Below are 19,164 nucleotides of genomic sequence, written 5' to 3' on the forward strand. Positions count from 1 at the left end.
TGATAGTATCATGAAGTCTACAGGCATCCCCTTACATACATTACATACAGTAGGGGCAGCTCTGTGAAAAACCGTCCAAGCTTTAAGGCAGGGATGTTATCCGAACTATTTCGATGATTTTGATAGTATATCAAAAATACTTCTTAATTTCTATCGAAACATGCAAAAGCAGGAACGGACATTCAAAAGCAGGGATGATTCATCCCAGCTTTTGAGGTTGTGTTATCCGGAAAAATTCACGCTTTAGCCAATCCGGAGTCATATTTGCGTCCATACTTCAAGAAGCGTGGACGGGAATGTTCGCAGACCAGCCCCTAAGTATTTGGTTTGGAGCGACACTAAATTTTTTCGTCTTACTGTCGACATAATACGGTTTTTACATGACCGGCATCCGGTTATAAGGCTTCGTGCACAACGACCATCGAGAAATTAAGAACCCCTATATAGAAATATCAAGATATTTGAATTTGACGTGATGTAATTGGAATTTGCACGACCGCCATCGTACAGATACTGATTGGTCAAAACTTTAAATTCCTTGGATATGATTGGCCATTGATTTCATTTGATATCTCTTTGTTGCGTCTCCACTCAACGGACCTTGTGAAGTCCGAATCCAAAGGCAAATCACGAAGTAAATTGCCCCCCCTTCAGCAGTGCGTTGCCGCTGTCAAGAAGGGGCACTTTGGCCGTTCTTGCTTTGGCCTTTTTCGCCCAGGTTTGGTCACTTACGGATAATATCCGGTCATCCGAAATTGACTGGTATGCAGAAGCTCGACTGTTTCTGCCCAATCATAGGCAGCTAACAAGTCGGTTAATCATCACTTTAGTCTTGCCCACAAGTGTTCTCGTCGTCGTCCCTCTTGACAGTGACTAAGCTATTCATTCACTTTCCGTTTCACCCGCAACCACCCAGTGTTCCCCCTGGATATTGCGCCTTCCCACTATTATCATGTCAACATATTCTTCGACCTGATTGTCTAAGTTACTGACAGTGATTCGTAAAACTATACTAACGTTACTTCATATCGTTCGTAGAGATACACGTAGAAAAAAAAAAAATAAAAAAATATATATATATATATATATCGTATATACTGCTTTTTTCCCTCCAATTATATTATCGTCTACCCCGTTCCATAATGCAACGTGCTGCTGCCTCGTCGGGATGATTCCATTGGTTTGAACGGCACTGATTCATGAAGGCGACGGCTCGGCGAGTTGCTACCCCACACAAACACACATCAATCATCATCGTCGCCAACATCTAGTAAGACTTGTAGTAGTAGTACTAGTACGTACTAGGGGGAGGTCGGGGGGGTGCTCGAGTCCGAGTCGCGCCGTTTCATGAGGCCACGCCACCCGCGGCGTCGGCGCGTCGACTCCATGTCGGCAATGTAATAGTCGACCAGTGCCACTTGCACGAGCTTGAAGACGAGGGCGGCGGCGGGGAAGAGCGGCAGCGGACGTGTGACGTACGGCGCCACGAGCATGTCCGACTTGGCATAACAAATGATAATCGCCACGGCAATATTGACAAGGGAACAGGCATTCCAGAGGCCATATTTGCGGCCAAAGGTGGGCGATGACGTGGCAAGCGTCACGAGGCCTGTCACAGGGGCAAACACAATGGCCAAGGGGTATATCAACAGCACGGGCCACAGCACACTGTTGGTGCACGCGCGCACTTCTGTGCCATTCTTGACGCACTTGAGGTTCACGAGCATGCCGAGCGTCGTGGCCAAGTCGAGCAAAATGGACACGATGATGCTCATGTAGATTAGCCACGACTGCGATACAGTTCCGGGCTTCATCACGTTGGATGGACACACGATCGATGCGGGCCAAAGGACGCCGCGGCGGTTGCTTGTCACCACATGACTCTGTCGATCTTCCAGTGCTTCCGCATTGAGCAAAATGCCAGGAATCGGCAGCGTGTCGTCGATCGCGGCGTCCCACCCGCCGCGCGAGCCAGAGTACTGCTGCTTGGTGGGCGACCATACATTGGGGGTTTCCAGGAGTGCCTGTTCCCGGATGCCAATAATCGTCATGTTGGCCTGGGCGGGCGGGATCTAGTCGTACAGTATTACTAGTACTACTACTACGTCTTGAATTCACGTACCTGGACGCTTGTTTGAATGCCCACACACGTGACAAACAGGCCCCACCGGTCGTGGTCCTTGTCACCAGGAAAGAAGCGCCCCAACTGCATGCGCAACCCGCCCAAGCTGGGCGTGGTTTTGAAGCTGTTACTCTGTCGCAGATGATGTCCATTTTTGTGCTCGCAAAACGTGGCCACGTCAATAAGGCCACGCAGACTCTTGTCGGCGAGGTTCACCACACGCAGCATCGCATTGAGGTCGGCAATGATTTCAATCCAGGCTTCGTCGATGAACGCCGTGAGCTCTGGGGACTGGGGTAAGCTGCGCACGAGCAAGTCGTTCGGGTCCAAGTACAATGGCGACTCGTACGAGCCCAAGCCGGCAAACAGCAGCACCAGCGGCAACCGCGGCTTGCCGACCAACTGGCGGGGCATGCAATTCGACGGGTTATTCTCGACATATAAGAGCTCAATGTACGCAAGCGAGTAGTCGGTACAGTAGCCCAGCTTGATGGCGTTGGCCATGGCGCGGGATCGCGGACCCAGCATGCACTCGTGGTTATACTTGGACATCCACCGCTTCAGCGCGTTGAACTTTTTGTGTCGGCGAAACAGCATCACGTCGGTGGCGAGGGGGTAGAAGAGAAATCTCGTGATATTGAACAGCACACTGCCGCCAGTGGAGAAGGCCAGGATCGAATTGACGTGGTCGGCCAGATTTTTGTACTTGTCCTTGTCCAAAACCTGTTCTAAGCCCCGGGGAACATCCGGATGCAGCGTCAGCGGGGCTTCCTGAGTGTTGTTGCCCGTCAAGTAGATGCGCGCCATGTGAATCTTGAGCTCATTCTCTTGCAACTTTGGGTATGATACTCGAGGCCACACAAGGCGCGCGAGGCGGAGCTGGTACCATGGCCGCTTCGGGACGAGCAAGTGATCCTTCGACTTGTCGGGGGTGTACGGGTCCCGTTTGCATAGGTACCCCATAGCCACGATCGCCCCCAGGGTTCCGACCGCGACCATCAGGAACACGACTTTGCCGCCAAACATGTCGAAAAAGTCGTCCAATGGCGACAAGCAGTGGATACCCGTGTACCCGGGGTCGCACGACCACACACATTCCGAAGACGTCGAGCCTACGAATGATGGTCGTGTTGTTTCAAACGATGTGGTTTTGGAATATTGTATTTATTATTCTACACTGGAGAATGAATGTAATTCGATATTACTATCAAATACATGTAATCAAAGTATCAAGACTATCAAACATTGCCGCAGACTTTTCCGATTTCAACATCTAATTAGTATGTGACGTCAATTAGTATATTGGCGACATTTGATACAAAGTTGGGGAGGGGTTGTGCAATCGAATCGCGCCGACCAAACCGATCTGATTGGTTGAATTTCATTGAGAAGGTTTTGATTGGTTAATAATTTTGAGCTCAACTGAAGTAGCCAATCAAATCGATTTAAATTCCAACGAGAAACCACGCCACAACACGAAAAATTACTCGAAAGCATAATAATACCAAACCACTTTTGACATATTGATTGCCAAGTCGATTCGAAGTCATTGGGGTTGCTGCTCACTGTCAATATGAATGACCAGAATCACCAAATCGGCAGAGAATAAATCGATATACGACCAATCAAAACCCAGATCAAGTAGCCAATCAAATCCATTCTTCGACCAATTCACACCATACATCGAATTCGTATGTGACTTCAATTAGTGTGATACGGGACAATCTTTGCATACAAAAGTCAATACAAACAAATTGATCGATACATTTGACGAATCAGCACAAAAGTAGTCGACCAAACTTTGGGTAAACGAAAGACAATATACAAAATTCAGAAAATATTAATAATTCTCATACTGTTAAAAGTACAAAATTCACAAGTACAACGAATAATCGATAGATTTGCAGACTCTGCACACACTAAAGAGTCCACATTTTAGGTCAATGGACACGTACCATTCAGAGTAAAGTGCGCATTGCTAGGGCCATTCGTGCATGCCAGACACTCGGAACTCCCCCGTTCCTGCTTGAACGTGCCGACACTGCACACTCGACACATGAGCCCGCCATACCCTGGCGGACATGGAAACCCAAAGTACGTCCCGATGCCCGCAATTGGCGCCTTAACCTTGTCTGGTCGCCCCCCCACCACCGAGTACGTACCCGAGAAGCTGGTCGTGCAGTCGCTAAAGTTCTGGCACCCCAACAATCGCAGGCGACCGCCGCCGCCGCCACCCCCGCAGATCCAACTCGACAGATTCGTGTGCGATAAGCCGTCTTGGCTGCACGTGGCGTTCCCCCCCGACGCGGACAGGTGCCCCGAGCCCACAATTCCGTTGGAAATGGTCAGCCCAATGTACCCGCCCGACCCGCCTCCGGATCGCGCGGCGCGGCCGCTTTGCCCGTTGGCCATAACACTTCCATTTAATTCGATGCGGACCGCGCCGAGCATCACGAGACCACCGCCAGATCCTCCATCGACGCACCCGCCGCCAGACCCGAGGAACCCCGTGCTGGAGCGAGAGCCGTACGCGACGCCGCCATCGGCGTGGACAGTGGACGCCGCGTGGCTCTGCAGAAGCAGTTGGACCGAGTCGCCTCCGTCGCCGCCGTACCCGCCACCGCCGCCGCCGCCGCCGTTGGTTGTACAGTCGCCAGCCCCCAGGCCGTGGTTGGCAGAAAACCCGAGCCCGCTAGACGACACCACAGACTTGTGGCCCACTCGAATGGACTGGTTACTACATAGTAAGATTGAGCTGCCTGTGACGGAGGTGGGCTTGGGATATTGGCCGAGATCGATCGAGCCTTGGGACGCCAGCACCAGCGAGTAGTTTAGCAGCTGCGGGTTCGCGTACACAGCATCCGAGCACGGCGGGTACGTCAAACTGGCCTGCGTAGCCCTGCCATGGGTTTGAATGCGGGCGCCAGTGAGCAGCATGTTGGTTCTGGACGCGGCAAACAAGCTTGACGTGGCAATCATGCCATCCACAACGAGGTTTCCCCCGCTCTGAATGACAAGGTAGCCGTCCGCGGTGTCTGTATCATTGAGTGATAGGGTGGTGGTCGTGATATTTCCGCTGATCTGGACACCATCCGCCACCTTGAAGATGGACGTAGCCGTGTTCGTCCATGACACTGTCGCGCCATAATCGATCGACACAATGTCGGCAGACACGAGCAACCCCGCGGACGCGTGCAGGATGCTGGTACCCCGCACGACTAACTGCTTGACCATGATGCTCAGAGGCGAGTTGGACATGCCGACGAGGGTGGCATCTTCGATGATGAGCTCGCTATCCCCGTGGAGCCCCCACGCCGAGCCTTCGAACCGGACGAGTGATTCGCCTTGGATCAAGACGCGTTTCACAGACGGGTCGATGCTGTCAGTGTCGAACACCACCGCGGCACAGCGCCGTTGGGTGTGGTGGCTAGTACTACTAGTCGGGCCGTTGAAGCCGTTGCTAATGACCAAGTACCCGTCGACGACGCCCTTGTTCGAGGCGAAGATACGAAGCACTTGACCTGCCGCGCCAGACAAGCAGTCGGACGGGAAGTACAACGCATCGTCGGTATCATCATGTTCGGTCAGATCGCGGGAAGGAGCGGCGGCGGATCCCAGCGGGTTTGCGCCGCCAGATACGACGATGCTGCCTGTTTCCGTGGCCACCGACGTGTACAAGAGCGTGACGAGGCCACCATTGCCGCCCGGCGTGCACTTGCCATCGATGCAGATGCCTTCGCCACCCGAAGCACGGATCTCCCCGTGCAAGATAAACGATGACGTGGTCACATTCACATGCCCTCCTGAATGGCCTAGGATTTCACGTGTAAGGACGGGCTGAGATGGGAGAAATGGGGCTACTTACCAGGCCATGACCCGCCAGAGATGATGGTCGCGTCCTGATCGAGGCGAAACTTCCTTGACACGTTCACCGCCACACTTTCTTCGATCGTGAGCAGACTCGCGTCGTCCATGAACAGATCCAACGCCGTCAAGTCGAGCGACGTGACCGAAATGGAAGAATTGCTGGTCATGTGGAACGACCCGTGGACGAGCCACGACAAATGCACACGGCATTTCGGAGGGTACACGGACGTGCCCACTGTCGTCTGCAGTATGACGTCCTTTGCCGACTCCCAAACGCAGTACAGGTCTGCATTCACACACGGGAACTCGATGGGAGATGAAATCACACATTCGATGGAGCTAGTGTCATTGCACAACAGTGGGGGGCACGCTGTCGGTGCTACTACTGGTACGGTTGTGGACCAGTTGCCTACCACCGTGCTCGGGAGGTTTACGAGTGAGGTTGATGGCACAGCGGGTGCGTTGTCGGAGAGGCTACTTGCTAACGCTGCACCAAGGCTGGCTACGATTGTGACGCGACAATTCCACCATGTCTTCATGTGTATGGCCAGACGAACGACCGATGGTGGCGGAAGACAAAGAGTGAAGGGCGGATCTGGCCTACTTCTGCAAGTGCCGAAAGTTCATTGCCTAGCCAATCAGGATCCGCCGAATTTACTATACACCCAGCAAGGTTACTAGTAAGCCTACTAGATGTATTTTTAGTAGTTGCAAATCACTCGATGCAACCACCACCCCGCGAAACAGGGCGAGTGCTCGATGAAGCAATAATGAGCGTTCCTTTGACACAAGGGACATCCACCATGATCAATCCTGACACTGCCACGTCATTGAGCGGACTTGACCAGGAGGATCGGAGTGAATGCCTGGACAGACTCAAGTCTGACAAACTCCACGTAAGCACCGCACCCTCAACGATCGATTCCTTCCTTCCTCCCTCCCTGAGCAGCATGCTGTGGTAGAGCTTGCCTGTGAAGCTTCCTCAAGTCCCGATTGCTACGCTGCCGCAGGCATCAGAACGAGTGCGAGCGAAGACGAGGACGACACACTCGGCAACCATATCCCGAAGTCCAGCCATGGCTACCTCGCTGCCCCGTCAGCGGCGCCACCCGACAATGAGCAAGATCCTTCAAGTCCAACATGGCGCCAATTGGGGACCAAATAGACCCACACGACCTGGCGATGCTGGCGCGACCAATGCAAAGCAAGGGACGACTTCTAGACTGCAGCAGGTCCCAGGTCACGTCGACGACAAGCCCAGCACACAACAACGGCATCGTGCCGAAGTGTACGCCATCAACGCGCGCATGCGGGCCTTCAGCCAGGACCAACTCGCTTCCTATGTGAAAAGCCAAGGAGGCCGGTCCACCTTGCATGTCAGCCCCATGGGGGTGTAGTAGTCAAGTACGACTAACAGTTAGTATTGTCCTATTATCCAAAATTTGGATGATTCGTCAAATTCGGTACAAATTTCCAGACCCCGTCGAATCGAATCTCTCGCTGCCGAATCGACTCTATTGGCTAATCCAATTTTGATTGGATTTGATTAGCTCTTAAGTATGTTTTCAACCAATCAGAACTCCAGCGTGATTCGATATTAACAAACCACGCGAATTTTGGATGTTCAAAGCGAATTCACAATACTAGTAGTAGTACTAATTTAGGCTTCACACTATTATATTATACGAAGCTGATTTCCTGCAACAATATACTAGTATCTGATTGGCTACCACGACTATAAATCATTCTCCGTAAGTACAGTATGTCGCTCTCGTTATTTACGTTGTAGCTTGGCGTGCAGGCGTCGATACAGCGCCTCCAGTTCCTTCTTGGCTTCACACGCGGGAAAGTTTTCGAGGTCGTAGTAATGCGGCGCCAGCTCCACGAGCCATTCTCCCTTGATGCGTGTGTTGAGTCGGATATAGTTTTTGCTTGTGAGTACAAACTCATTGTAAAGCACCCACTCGGGCTTGTCGTCCAGCACACAACTCGGGTGCAGGTGCACTTCCTGGTTGTCCTTGACCGTGAGATACCCGCCCGTGCTTCGCTTGTGCGCTACTTGCATGAAGAAGCCAGCGGCGATACATTTCCGGATGTTTTCGTAGTAATCGGATGCTTGCATGTCGCCCTGCCGCGCATGAAGGCCGAGCCGTTGCATATTGCGCAGGAGTTGTTCGCGCACGTTGCTGGCCGACTGCAGCGCTCGGAAGTTCAAGTAATTCTCATACGTCCAGTTCTTGTCTTCATGGTTCAGTTTGTATGCATGAAATACATTGAGGAGCGTGCAGTGATCGCCGTCGATGTGGGCAAACTGGGATTTGGCCTCGTCCGCGGCTTTGCCTTCGGCTTTCGGGCGAACAAATGGCTCGGACCCGCTCGTGAGCATAGCCGCGATGGTTGCGACTTCGCTCACACAATTGTACGATCCCGACGTGAGCAGCATCTTGGCGAGCTGCGGTTCCACCGGCAGCATGGCCATCTGGCCGCCGAGTTCGGTGAGGTCGCCCTCGTCGTCTAACGCGCCCAGGTAGTTGAGCATTTCCAGCGCGCGCATGAGCGTCTCGGGCGCCGGCGGGTCCATGAAATCAAAGTGCACCAAGTCGTCAATGCCAAGTTTCTTGAGTGTTAGCACCACCGTGCTCATCTCCGAGCACAAAATCTCGGGGTACGTTTGCTCCTGTAGGTCCGACTTGAACGCGCGCTCCGTGTACAAGCGAAAGCACTTGCCTGGGCGGGTGCGGCCGGCGCGGCCGGCGCGCTGCTGGGCGGACGCGCGGGAGATGGGCGACACCAGCAGCGACGAGATGCGGATGCGCGGGTTGTACACCTTTTGCTTGGAGAAGCCTGGGTCTATCACGTACACGATGCCGTCGATAGTGAGACTGGTTTCGGCAATGTTTGTCGCAACCACGATTTTGCGCCCGGGGGGGCCGCCGGGGAACGCGGGGGCGGGGGCGGCATTGAAGATGCGCTGCTGCTGCGCCGGCGGGAGGGTCGAGTAGAGAGGGTACACTTCGACGGGTCCGACCTTGGACTGATCGAGGGCGTGGCACTCGGCGGTGATCTGGCGCACAGCCGTGTCGATTTCTTCCTGACCCGTCAAGAACAGAAGGATGTCGCCTTCGGGCTCGCACAAGTGGATTTGCACGGCGGTGCGGACCGCCGCTTCGACGTAGTCGCGCTGCGGCTCGGGGGTGTAGAACACGTCCACGTGATGCATGCGGCCAGGCACGCGAACGAGCGGCGCGTTGTCGAAGTACGTTTGAAACTTGAGTGCGTCCAGCGTCGCACTCATCACGACGACCTTCAAGTCCGGGCGCTTGACCAGCACTTCCTTGAGAAGCCCCATCAAGATGTCTGTGCTCAACGTGCGGTCGTGCGCTTCGTCGAGGATGATCACAGAGTACTTGGACAACAGCGGGTCGTTCATTGCATGTTGCAGCAACATCCCGTCCGTCATGAAGCGCAGCAGCGTCTTGTCGCTTGTCACGTCCTCGAAACGGATGGTATACCCCACTTGCTGGCCCAGCACGACGTCCATCTCTTCTGACACGCGCTTGGCAATGCTCATCGCCGCCACCCGACGCGGCTGCGTGCAGGCGACGATCTTGCCGTTGTCTGTGTACCCTGCCTGCACCAAGAACTGAGGGATTTGCGTAGTCTTCCCACTTCCGGTCTCGCCTTCGACCACAACCACTTGGTTCTTGCGCACGTCGTCTTGGATCTCCTTGAGGAATTGGTAGACCGGCAACGTCCGTCGCTTCGCGTACAAGCTCTTAAACTTGTTACTGTATAACGCGCCTGTCAGAGGGTTTACGGCAGGAGGATCCTCGCCACCCAGTGAGGAGGAGTCCGTCTTGGCCTTCTTCGCGGGCGCATTCAGGTCCCCAATGTCTACGCGGTTCTTCCTCGACATGTTGGTTGCTTTGGCTTGGGAAATATGGGTTTGGCTCTTTCGCACCATGGAAATCCATTGGTTGATAGCATGGGTTTTGTTCAGCCAATCAGATTGCACGGACGAGCACGACGAGAATATTCCACCAATCCATGTCCAGGAAAGGGTGACATATTTAAACGAACTAATAGATATTGTGAGCGGTACTATTTATTTAATCTCAGGGTTTATATGAGTAGTATTAGTTAAATAGAGTTCAAGAAACGTTATACTATTCGAGATAATTTGACAATTTGTATTGCACAACACATCACAAGCAAGAATTGCTCATGGCTGCGAGTGATGAAGCCGCGGCGACGGCCAAGTACTTTGCGGACCTGATCCAGGACAAGCCCATTCGGTGTGTGAGCATCCCAGGCATGCATGCATGGGACTGACGTGTTGGGTCTAGGTTCGGGTATGCGGAGGGGAAAGGCAAGGCGCTGTTTGCTCCTACCGAGTTCAGCGCAGGCCAGGCCATTTTCAGCGAAGTGCCGTTGGTAGCCATGCAACACCGTGCCAATCGCGTAAGTCCTTGTCCCTTGTACATGATCTAATGTACATGTAGAGCACGACTCAGGGCTGTGACAACTGCTTCGCGGTGGTTGGCACGATCGAGGACCAGGTCGCGCACCTGCTGAGCATTGGCACGGAAGCCGTCCCGACGGTCCCAGTCGCGTTGAAGGAACCCACAAGTTCTTCGTCATTCCAACACGAAACAACAATCGTGTCATGTGCTTGTGGCGACATCTACTGCTCCAAGGCGTGCCAAGTCGCGGCGTGGGAGCGGTACCACTGCTTGCTATGCCCCGCGCACCCCGACACCCCCATGCAAGCGTTCGTCGACTATTCTACCGGTAGAGATGCTGTGACTTGTCGTCGCACGACAACGTCGTCCCCCGACTCGACGCCTCCTTCCGCGATGATTTACGTGTTTCCTACAGAAACCAACGAGATCTTCTTGCTCGCCGCGCAAGTTCTGTGCTCGATCGTGGTGCGGTACGCCGTGTCCCCAGACATGGCCGACGCCCGACGCCCCGTGGATGTCTTTTGCAAGCTGCCGTGGTGGGAGGTTCGTCGTCACCATGTGTATATGGACGTCGTCTAACGTAGCCGGCATGTACTGTATGTAGGTAGTCGCTGTGAACGCCGAGCTCGAAGAAGGCCAGACGCTGGACGAGTACTGCAGCATCTTTCGAGACCTGCTCGAGTACACACTGTCGCTGTTTCTCCACGGGTTGAAGTTCAACGTCAACCATCTGGTGATTCACGACAATCATCCGGATCCGGATTCGTGTTTCCTGGCGACAGTCGACTTGGATGGTGCGATGGAAGCATGCGAGGCGGCGGGCGTGTTCGACCTCGACTTCTTCGCACAGGTCGTGGGCATGTTTGAGATGAACAACATCAGCCTCGAGATCCGCCATCCTCTCAACCACATCATCATGGAAGAGCATCATCCCGACACGAGCCAAGAAGTCATGACGTGGCTGGCCACCGTGTCAGCTACCGTCCAAGCCAAACTCGAGCTGGACCATCCACACACTGAGGAAGATGGCGAGGAAGTGGACGGATGGGAGTTCCCAGACCTAGATGGCACGGCGCTGTTCTCGCTCATCTGCATGATGAACCACAGCTGCACCCCCAACGTCGCGGTCACGTACGAGACGGGCGTGGCTACTGTGGTGGCACTTGATGATATTTCCGTACGCCGTTCGTGTGTAGATATATATTTCTAATTGGGTCAATTAGGCTGGCGACGAGCTGTGCATCTCGTATATTGACACAGACTTGGATGTGGACGACCGCCAAGCAGAACTCAGGTACAATTTATTGTCAATTGTTATATATATATATATTATCAATATATTAATATTTCGTTCGTATAGTGAGTATCACTTTGCCTGTACGTGCGACCGATGCAATGAGGAACTCATGTTGCAGTAGAATAACGACCAAATATACTACTATAATAATAGTACTATTAATAGTAGTGTGCCATAATGTTGATCTTTGATGCAGCAAATTGAGTTTTTTGTCCTGGTTGTTGTATATAAAGTGTGGGACGCCATTCACACTATTTAAAGGTATACATGTAGTAGTTTGATTGGCCAATTGAAAGAGTTCTGGCTTTTGATTGGTCGTCTCGACTCCAACTTGACAATATGAAGACAAAGTAAAGTCGGTTGTTTAAAGCATATACGTGGCCGCACATCCGGTGATGCCATTGAAAATGTACGTGTTGTTCATGGGCAGGAATTGGTGGGTGATCACCTACAACGAGCCACTAGTAGTACTACTACTAGTAGTACTAGGCCGTACCTTGACCGCTTCTTGGGCCGCCACCCCGCCCAGTATCGCAGAAATGTTGTGCACTTCGACTTCGCTGTTTCGGCAAGCTTCAATTCCGTGGTCCAGTGTAATCCATTCAATTGGGAAAGTGTCAGCAGAGGTCGCCGATGACGTGGCAATGTGACGGGCCTTGTCCACCAGCCATTGGGCTTCCGCCGGTGTATTCGAATCCACGCCAGGGTACTTTCCAAACTATCCATAGTTAGTATTACTAGTAGTAGTACTAGTACTACTACTACTGTACGTATGTACGTGTGTGTACCTCTTCGACAAACGATTGGATGGCGCGGATCATAAAGTACCAAATGAGGGGCGATTGCGTCGCGTTTTCGTCTTCAAAATCCACCTGGCGATACAATATATATATACATAAATATTATATATATATATACATAAATATTATATATATATATACATAAATATTATATATATACATATATATTATATATATACATATATATTATATATATACATATATATCAAAGAAGATCCCATATATAAATCGATTATATACCAACGGATGATCAATATATAATCTTTTCTACATCAAGGTCGAAGCAATATAAAGATTTTAAAACTAGAGATACATTTAGAAAACGCATACCTGTTGCAAATCCACTTGTTTATATTCGTCGGCCAGCGGTTTGGTTTGCACCACCTGCACACACACATACACTCGTCAGTCAGTTTCCATATATATATATATATATATATATATATATATATATATATATATTCAATAAAATTACGACCATAAACCGGTCGTATACGTATTATGGCGTACTCGGATGCTGGCCGCATGTTTGCAAAACTCGAGCACTTCGTCCCGTGCAATTCTACATCCACTTACTTATTTAGCAATGTAAAACCCCACACCACGAGCCAACCAACTCACCTCTTGGGGTCTCCTCCAGCGGTCGTGAGCAACATTTCTACCGTGGCCAAGACTTCGTCGCAGTCGGCCGCCGCCTGGCGGACATAAATCTGCTGGAGCGCAATGTAAGTGTGTGTGAACGCAGTCATGTCAGGCACGTGGCCACTCAGCGGCAAACTGTCGTGAGATGTCACAAACTCAGCTACTGCTCGCGCCAAAACCCAAAACGACGGAGTGGTTGGCGTCACAGCTAACGACGACGCATACTGGAGCACGCTGGTCACTTCGTCTGGAATCGCATCCTAAGTGAATATATAATACTAATTATATATATAATACTAATTATATATATATAGGATACATTGGGAAGGCTGTACGCTTTAAACGCATTGTCAAAGGCTTCTTGAAAGTTCACTTGTTGGCCAAACGACCCATGACATTTGGATCGGATGCACTGTTTAAACGCGTCTTTTTCCCCAAAGTTCCTAGAGTACATTATATATTATATACTAGTATATATCTACTTGGCAAGATATAATAGAAAATTTTCATCAAAGTTCATGCTACCAAATAATATATATATATAAGAAAGAGTTCCTAAATTACATTATATATATGTATAATATATATATATATATATATATATATATATATATTAATATAGAAGAAAGAGTTCCTAAATTACATTATATATATATGTATATATATTTGGCAATAGAATATATACAGATATATAACCAACTTGGGGAAGGCGCCGTGGTGACTTGCTTGCCATTCTTGAATGCATTGAATCAAAATGACAACATACGGCACATGGCTTTGTTCGTGTGCGTTCAATTTGGCCAGGTCAAACGACGCTGCGAATTGCTAGTTGATAAGATTCAGAATTCCATGATATGTCGAAATAGTACAAATATATGGATATATATATACCTGCAATTCGGGAAACGGACTGGCGAGGCGCAAGTCGTGGAAGGGGGTGTCGGGCTTCGAGTCGATGATTGTGTGGTTGGGGATCTGAAGGCGGAGGTACCCAAAGAGCCCGAACGAATGGAGCACCTTCGAGTCAAAAGTAGTCAGACGATGAAGATGCATAGTCGATGGATTGCTACCAAGAGAGGGATGGCGTGTTCTTGGCAATGCTTGGCCAACGCGCTCAAGGAAGGCTCGACGAGCTGCGTTGCAACGACCAAGTTGAACCCGTTCACGTACGAGATGTCTACAGCACACACGCACATGACAATCATCCGTATGGGAGGGATGGCATGGTACCTTTCGCAATCACGTCGGAAGGACGCTTGACGAGAAACGTGCCGGTGACGTCCGAGTTCATTTCGAGCATCCATTCCGTCACAACTTGAGCCCGCGGACGATTGAGATCGGCAGCCGTTACGAAGAAGTTGTTGCCTAGATCTGACTCGGATACGATGTGATCGTCGCAGATCTCGAACGACCCCACTCCCGGCAACACGACATTCTTCAAGATTTCAGATCCCGTAGGCCCGGCATTCAACAGAAGCAGCTTGGTGGCCATGAGCTTTTCTTGCCCTCGCGCTCCCCATAGACGCAGCTACATTAGTAGTAAGCATCACACTCCAGCGCCAACTTCCGAACCTGGCGGTCATATTTGTCGGATGTTGCCATCGTCGAGACTTGCGGTGGGAATGCAAACTTTGGCCTTGACAAGAGATAATGCACTATTTCACCACCTTGTGATGTTCACCTACTACTAGTACGTCACTGTTTCAATAGTAGTACTAGCTCTTGCAGGACAAAAATGAACCAGTTAGTATTACTATTAATAATAAGCAATTACTCCTGTACTATTAATACTAGTAAAATCGCCGCCGCCGAATATTTTGCAAGCAATCTCGACCCCTGACGTCATGAGCTACGCGAGCTTGGACGAAGCTTTGGACATCGCCCTTGGGTTTTCACCAAAGTCGACTCCTGAAGGACGCCAGTTGGCAGTGAACTACTTGGCTCAGTACAAGACGTTTCCGTACGCGTTGCAGTTCCTGCAAACCTCGTACGGACATCCATATATCGTTGTCCTTTCTCCATGCGTTGGTTGTTAACCGTCGTTGTATGGCAGGACAAACGAGAAGCAGCTTTGGTTTGCCACGTCGACGTTGGAGGAACTGGTTCGTTCTCGAGTGGACCTGGATTGCTCTCCATTGATTACCCTGCTTTGGAGCGTCGTGATGGAGCCGTCGACGAACCTGCCCAAGTACATTGTCGACAAGCTGCGGTTGGTGCTTGTCTACGCCGTGCTGCGACACAACTCCCTGTCTGAACTGTGCGTTCAGATCCTCGACGCAGTGGACACGTTGCAATCGAACGGCACCGTGCGGCAGCCTACGTTGGACGTGTGGAGCTGCTTGTGCGAGGAAATGTCCATGTCCCAGAACGAGTCGACGCCAGGGGTGTTTGTCGAGCTCACGAGGGACCGCATGGCCCACCACGCGCAGTTCGAAGCGCATGTGATGTCCTTTGCCACCGAAGTGGTCAAGTTACTGCGTCATTTCCAACACCAGGTGGCCGTCCAGTCGCCGTCGTTCTCGGACGCGGCGCTGGCCACGACCCTTCGCATCGCCGGGTTCATCAGCACGTTCCGGTTCGCGGGGGATGGCGCCGCCGATATCGTGCGGGACATGATCGTGCTGGCGATGGAGTTTGCTGCCTACCCCCTTCGACAACATACGCCGTCGTCCTCACAAAGCAGCAGCATTCGTCTGGCGTTGTCAAGCAACGCCGCATGCAACGCATTGTGCACGATCGTCGCGACCAAGTGGCCGAGGGATGTGACGGTCGTCGTCGTCAACTGTGCGCTGGACGGGTTGTTGGCATGGCTCGCCTTGTTGTCGGAATCCGCGGTCCAGCGCGCCGTGGATCATGATCATGATGATGCATACTTGGACACTGTGAGTGCATTCGTAGAGACGTTTCTATCCCACCATCTGCGGCATTTGCATCATGCGCGGTACATCGCGTCCTTGTCGGCGCTGCTGGGGCATGTGGTGACGCTCACGTCGCTCCAGCCCCACGTATCGGGGTTGTTTCATTGCTTGACCGTATGGGAAGTATTCGTCTCGCATGTGGAAGACATAGAAGAGAACGAGATGGGACGTCAATCTAACGATGGTCTGTTGCGATCATACGAAGTGGGTCTCGTGGGTGTCATGCAGCTCTTGGTTGAGCGCATTCTGTTTGCATCCAACGGGCCACAACTTGGCGAACTCGACGAAGAGGAAGGAGGCGGCAATCCTACTACTACTACTACTCGATCAACCTACGACGAATATGCCGACAAGGAAGACGATATTGCCACGGGCGCCCTCGTGGATCAAGATCAAACGTCAACCGAGTTGTCGGACCTGAAAGCGTTTGTATTTGAGTGCTTTTCGCTCGTCCGACGGATTACACGGGTAAGTTGTTGTTGTTGGATACGATATGCATCTGTGTATGGTATATATATATATATATATATATAGATGGATTCGACTTTCCGTTGAAAATATATCGAATATCTCGAATTACGAATCGACGCGATTGGTGAATTCAATTTTTTGAGTGGATTTGATTGGCTCTTACAGAAAGAAAGACAAGTATAGCCAACCAATCACAACTCTCCCAGAAAAGTGAGATTGATTCGACAAATCACGCGAATTTTTTTAAAGTGTATAGTGCATTCACAATAGATAACACACTCGTATATGAGTAGCTTCCAGGATGTGCGCAACCGTTGCTGACGACGTTGCTGCCGTCGGTCAAGGCCTCGGTAAGCCTCTTCAAGACCATCCATCACACGTCGATTCCAGCGGATGGCACTGCGGAACGCCATGCGGTCGGTAGAAATCAACAAAATATGCGACGTGGTTGGCTTATTGGCTGCTGATTGGCTTTATTGTTGTTGTTGATGGTGGTGTTCACATTGCATGGTGTGTACTGTATATAGGTGCACGACTTGACTGTGCAGTGTGCGCTGCTGTCGTGTGTGTCGGCCCAGCACGTGACCAACAGCAACGTCGTCGCAGATAAGTCCACTGGGTGGGATATTTTGGTGTTGTTTGTCGACTTGGCCGAATATATCACCACGCATCGCGTGCACACTCGCGGCGCGGCCTTTGTCGACCTCGAGGTTCGTCATTCTATATATATATATATATAATTGTATGATATCATGGCCGCTTTGGTATATATGCGGTTCTTTGCTATATACTATGGTGACTATATTATATATATATATATATACAGTTTGTTCGATATAACCTGGTTGGTGGCTTTAGTTTATGACTACAGTTATTCTTTGCTCGAACTTGGGGGCGTTGTGGTATATCACAGCACGGTGCTTTGTTATAACATCATGGCGTTGTTATAGGTGCTATATATACGCATAAGGTCGTTTGTGATGGCACAATATAGTGGCGCTTGCTTCTATTTCAATCAATATATATATATAAATATATATACGAAACATACTCTTTGAACCGTATATCAATGAACTATATATATATATGAATTATATATATGTATTAATAAATTATATATATATATATCAATGAATTATATATCAATGAATTATATACATATATTAATGAAATATATATATTCATCACATATGTATATAATTCATTGATATATATATATAGTGTGAAGTACTGTCCTGTGTGCGGCTTTGCATGAGCTGCGTGCCGTTCGTGTATGAGAACGGCGGGTCAGACCCCCTCAAGTCCGTGGGCGAGTCGATGGTCCGGTTGATTCTAGCTACACTCGACACGTCCATCGTCCCGTCGCCTCTGGTACGTCGCTACAGTTTATATATATATATATATATATATATATATATTTATAATTATTATTTGGACCATAGAATGTGATGCAGTCGGCGTTGAACCTGCTCGCGGGGATGGGGTCGGTATTTCCATATGCGATCCAAGTCGAGATCCCGTCACTGGGGCACTTGTATGCGAATTTGCAAGATTTTTGTTTGCATTTGAGTCCGTCTGTCCAGTGTCAACTGTACACGGCGCTGGCCCACAACGTACTCAGCACTGGTTTGAGTGTGGCTTCGTTTTCGTCGCTCGTGACGCCCGTGCTCACGTCCGTGGTGGAGTCGGTGGTTACGATGCAGCAGAACGCGCAGCGGGTGCTCGAGCCGGCGCTGTTGGCTCAGCTCATGCGGGACATCTCTATCTGCCGAGCTCTGGCGCGGGTGGTGCTGACCAAACCCAAGCAGGTCAAATTGAGCTTTTACTCGCAAATGCATGGCGTGCTGCCGTACACTCTGGACGCCGTCCGTGTCTACATGAACGTGCTTCCCCAGTGTCCGCCGAGCCAGCTCTCTTCGGCCGTGGGTGCCATCCACGACCTCATTGGGTTCTACTCGGACTTGTTTCGCTCGATCCGAAAGGAACTACCGACAGACGTCGTCGGCGCAACCGTGACGACCCTTGTGGAGCTCTTTCAGCACGGCCAGTTTGCGTCCAAGTACGAGAACAACCAAGCGATTATTTCCAGTTGAAGGGTGGTTGTGTGTAGGCTGGAGGCGCTGGGGGCCCCAGGTACGGCCGTGCTGTGTGCATTCTTGAAATTGCTGCGCATTTTGGTCGAGGAATACTCGCCTACGCTCGCGGGGCTCTTGCACAGGTAATTTAGACGGTATATATATAAATAGCGTCCGTAAATTATATATCTCACACGTGGTGGTAGCATCTTGGATTTGTGCTTTAACACGCTCCACGAGGTAAATATAAAATACTCTGTGTTTCGATTGCAAATGCAGGTGGTGGATGATATAAATTCGTCGTGTAGGTGATTTTTGCGCACCAGCACTACGATACTGTCGTCCCGTTCTTCATTGCGTTGATGGAAGAGGTATATATGAGTATAAATAAATATATGAGTATAAATAAATATATAAGTGTTTGATGGATATATCACGATTACATATATAATATGTTAATGAGGGTCATTACCCATTTTGGGAATACACCATAATTGTTCTTTTTTATT

At 50.5% G+C, this 19,164-nt stretch overlaps 6 protein-coding genes across 14 annotated transcripts; 3 read left to right on the forward strand and 3 right to left on the reverse strand.

The window, feature by feature from the left end:
* Positions 1-1,058: 1,058 nt before the first annotated feature.
* H257_11724 (hypothetical protein) lies at positions 1,059-6,590 on the reverse strand. Of its 3 annotated transcripts, XM_009838730.1 has the most exons (5): positions 5,988-6,590; positions 4,078-5,934; positions 2,123-3,234; positions 1,303-2,072; positions 1,059-1,224 (listed from the first exon to the last, which is right to left on the reverse strand). In XM_009838730.1, the coding sequence occupies exons 1-5, from the start codon at positions 6,526-6,528 to the stop codon at positions 1,128-1,130; spliced, it is 4,377 nt and encodes a 1,458-aa protein (XP_009837032.1). In that variant the 5' UTR covers positions 6,529-6,590; the 3' UTR covers positions 1,059-1,127. The 3 variants fall into 3 exon arrangements, with proteins under 3 accessions (XP_009837032.1, XP_009837033.1, XP_009837034.1); XM_009838731.1 differs by having other exon boundaries at positions 1,059-2,072; XM_009838732.1 differs by having other exon boundaries at positions 1,059-3,234.
* Positions 6,591-6,686: 96 nt separating this feature from the next.
* H257_11725 (hypothetical protein) lies at positions 6,687-7,484 on the forward strand. The gene is made up of 2 exons (XM_009838733.1): positions 6,687-6,885; positions 6,952-7,484. Exons 1-2 carry the CDS (start codon positions 6,712-6,714, stop codon positions 7,384-7,386), a joined length of 609 nt encoding a protein of 202 aa, XP_009837035.1. The 5' UTR covers positions 6,687-6,711; the 3' UTR covers positions 7,387-7,484.
* Positions 7,485-7,644: 160 nt separating this feature from the next.
* On the reverse strand, positions 7,645-9,925 carry H257_11726 (hypothetical protein). Its single transcript, XM_009838734.1, has one exon. It carries the CDS (start codon positions 9,903-9,905, stop codon positions 7,764-7,766), a length of 2,142 nt encoding a protein of 713 aa, XP_009837036.1. The 5' UTR covers positions 9,906-9,925; the 3' UTR covers positions 7,645-7,763.
* Positions 9,926-10,109: 184 nt separating this feature from the next.
* H257_11727 (hypothetical protein) lies at positions 10,110-11,926 on the forward strand. Of its 6 annotated transcripts, XM_009838736.1 has the most exons (7): positions 10,110-10,284; positions 10,336-10,450; positions 10,492-10,780; positions 10,868-10,995; positions 11,057-11,629; positions 11,676-11,746; positions 11,813-11,926. In XM_009838736.1, exons 1-7 carry the CDS (start codon positions 10,214-10,216, stop codon positions 11,868-11,870), a joined length of 1,305 nt encoding a protein of 434 aa, XP_009837038.1. In that variant the 5' UTR covers positions 10,110-10,213; the 3' UTR covers positions 11,871-11,926. The 6 variants fall into 6 exon arrangements, with proteins under 6 accessions (XP_009837038.1, XP_009837037.1, XP_009837041.1 ...); XM_009838735.1 differs by having other exon boundaries at positions 10,492-10,995; XM_009838739.1 differs by having other exon boundaries at positions 11,057-11,746.
* Positions 11,927-12,087: 161 nt separating this feature from the next.
* H257_11728 lies at positions 12,088-14,873 on the reverse strand. Of its 2 annotated transcripts, XM_009838741.1 has the most exons (12): positions 14,764-14,873; positions 14,422-14,719; positions 14,262-14,368; positions 14,083-14,208; positions 13,892-14,016; positions 13,511-13,634; positions 13,171-13,451; positions 13,060-13,111; positions 12,880-12,933; positions 12,538-12,621; positions 12,246-12,467; positions 12,088-12,197 (listed from the first exon to the last, which is right to left on the reverse strand). In XM_009838741.1, the coding sequence occupies exons 1-12, from the start codon at positions 14,791-14,793 to the stop codon at positions 12,114-12,116; spliced, it is 1,587 nt and encodes a 528-aa protein (XP_009837043.1). In that variant the 5' UTR covers positions 14,794-14,873; the 3' UTR covers positions 12,088-12,113. The 2 variants fall into 2 exon arrangements, with proteins under 2 accessions (XP_009837043.1, XP_009837044.1); XM_009838742.1 differs by lacking the exons at positions 12,088-12,197; positions 12,246-12,467 and having other exon boundaries at positions 12,493-12,621.
* A 118-nt stretch (positions 14,874-14,991) lies between these two features.
* H257_11729 (hypothetical protein) lies at positions 14,992-18,802 on the forward strand (the record flags this gene model as incomplete). The annotated part of the gene is made up of 7 exons (XM_009838743.1): positions 14,992-15,178; positions 15,245-16,577; positions 16,874-16,996; positions 17,108-17,290; positions 17,802-17,951; positions 18,023-18,639; positions 18,691-18,802. Exons 1-7 carry the CDS (start codon positions 15,036-15,038, stop codon positions 18,800-18,802), a joined length of 2,661 nt encoding a protein of 886 aa, XP_009837045.1. The 5' UTR covers positions 14,992-15,035.
* Positions 18,803-19,164: the final 362 nt, after the last annotated feature.

This window comes from Aphanomyces astaci, assembly GCF_000520075.1.
Source record: "Aphanomyces astaci strain APO3 unplaced genomic scaffold supercont1.35, whole genome shotgun sequence".
Classification (NCBI taxonomy): Eukaryota; Oomycota; class Saprolegniomycetes; order Saprolegniales; family Verrucalvaceae; genus Aphanomyces; species Aphanomyces astaci.

Coding starts and splice junctions, on each gene's coding strand:
- H257_11725 (XM_009838733.1), top strand. CDS start 6,712: ATGCAACCACCACCCCGCGAAACAGGGCGAGTGCTCGATGAAGCAATA. Junction 6,886..6,951: donor TCAAGTCTGACAAACTCCAC/GTAAGCACCGCA, acceptor ATGCTGTGGTAG/AGCTTGCCTGTGAAGCTTCC.
- H257_11724 (XM_009838730.1), bottom strand. CDS start 6,528: ATGAAGACATGGTGGAATTGTCGCGTCACAATCGTAGCCAGCCTTGGT. Junction 5,935..5,987: donor CTCTGGCGGGTCATGGCCTG/GTAAGTAGCCCC, acceptor GTGAAATCCTAG/GCCATTCAGGAGGGCATGTG. Junction 1,225..1,302: donor ACCCCCCCGACCTCCCCCTA/GTACGTACTAGT, acceptor TGTGTGGGGTAG/CAACTCGCCGAGCCGTCGCC.
- H257_11727 (XM_009838735.1), top strand. CDS start 10,214: ATGGCTGCGAGTGATGAAGCCGCGGCGACGGCCAAGTACTTTGCGGAC. Junction 10,996..11,056: donor GCAAGCTGCCGTGGTGGGAG/GTTCGTCGTCAC, acceptor TACTGTATGTAG/GTAGTCGCTGTGAACGCCGA. Junction 11,630..11,675: donor TGGCACTTGATGATATTTCC/GTACGCCGTTCG, acceptor TGGGTCAATTAG/GCTGGCGACGAGCTGTGCAT.
- H257_11728 (XM_009838741.1), bottom strand. CDS start 14,793: ATGGCAACATCCGACAAATATGACCGCCAG. Junction 14,369..14,421: donor TTCCGACGTGATTGCGAAAG/GTACCATGCCAT, acceptor TGTGTGCTGTAG/ACATCTCGTACGTGAACGGG. Junction 13,452..13,510: donor AAGCGTACAGCCTTCCCAAT/GTATCCTATATA, acceptor ATATTCACTTAG/GATGCGATTCCAGACGAAGT.
- H257_11726 (XM_009838734.1), bottom strand. CDS start 9,905: ATGTCGAGGAAGAACCGCGTAGACATTGGGGACCTGAATGCGCCCGCG.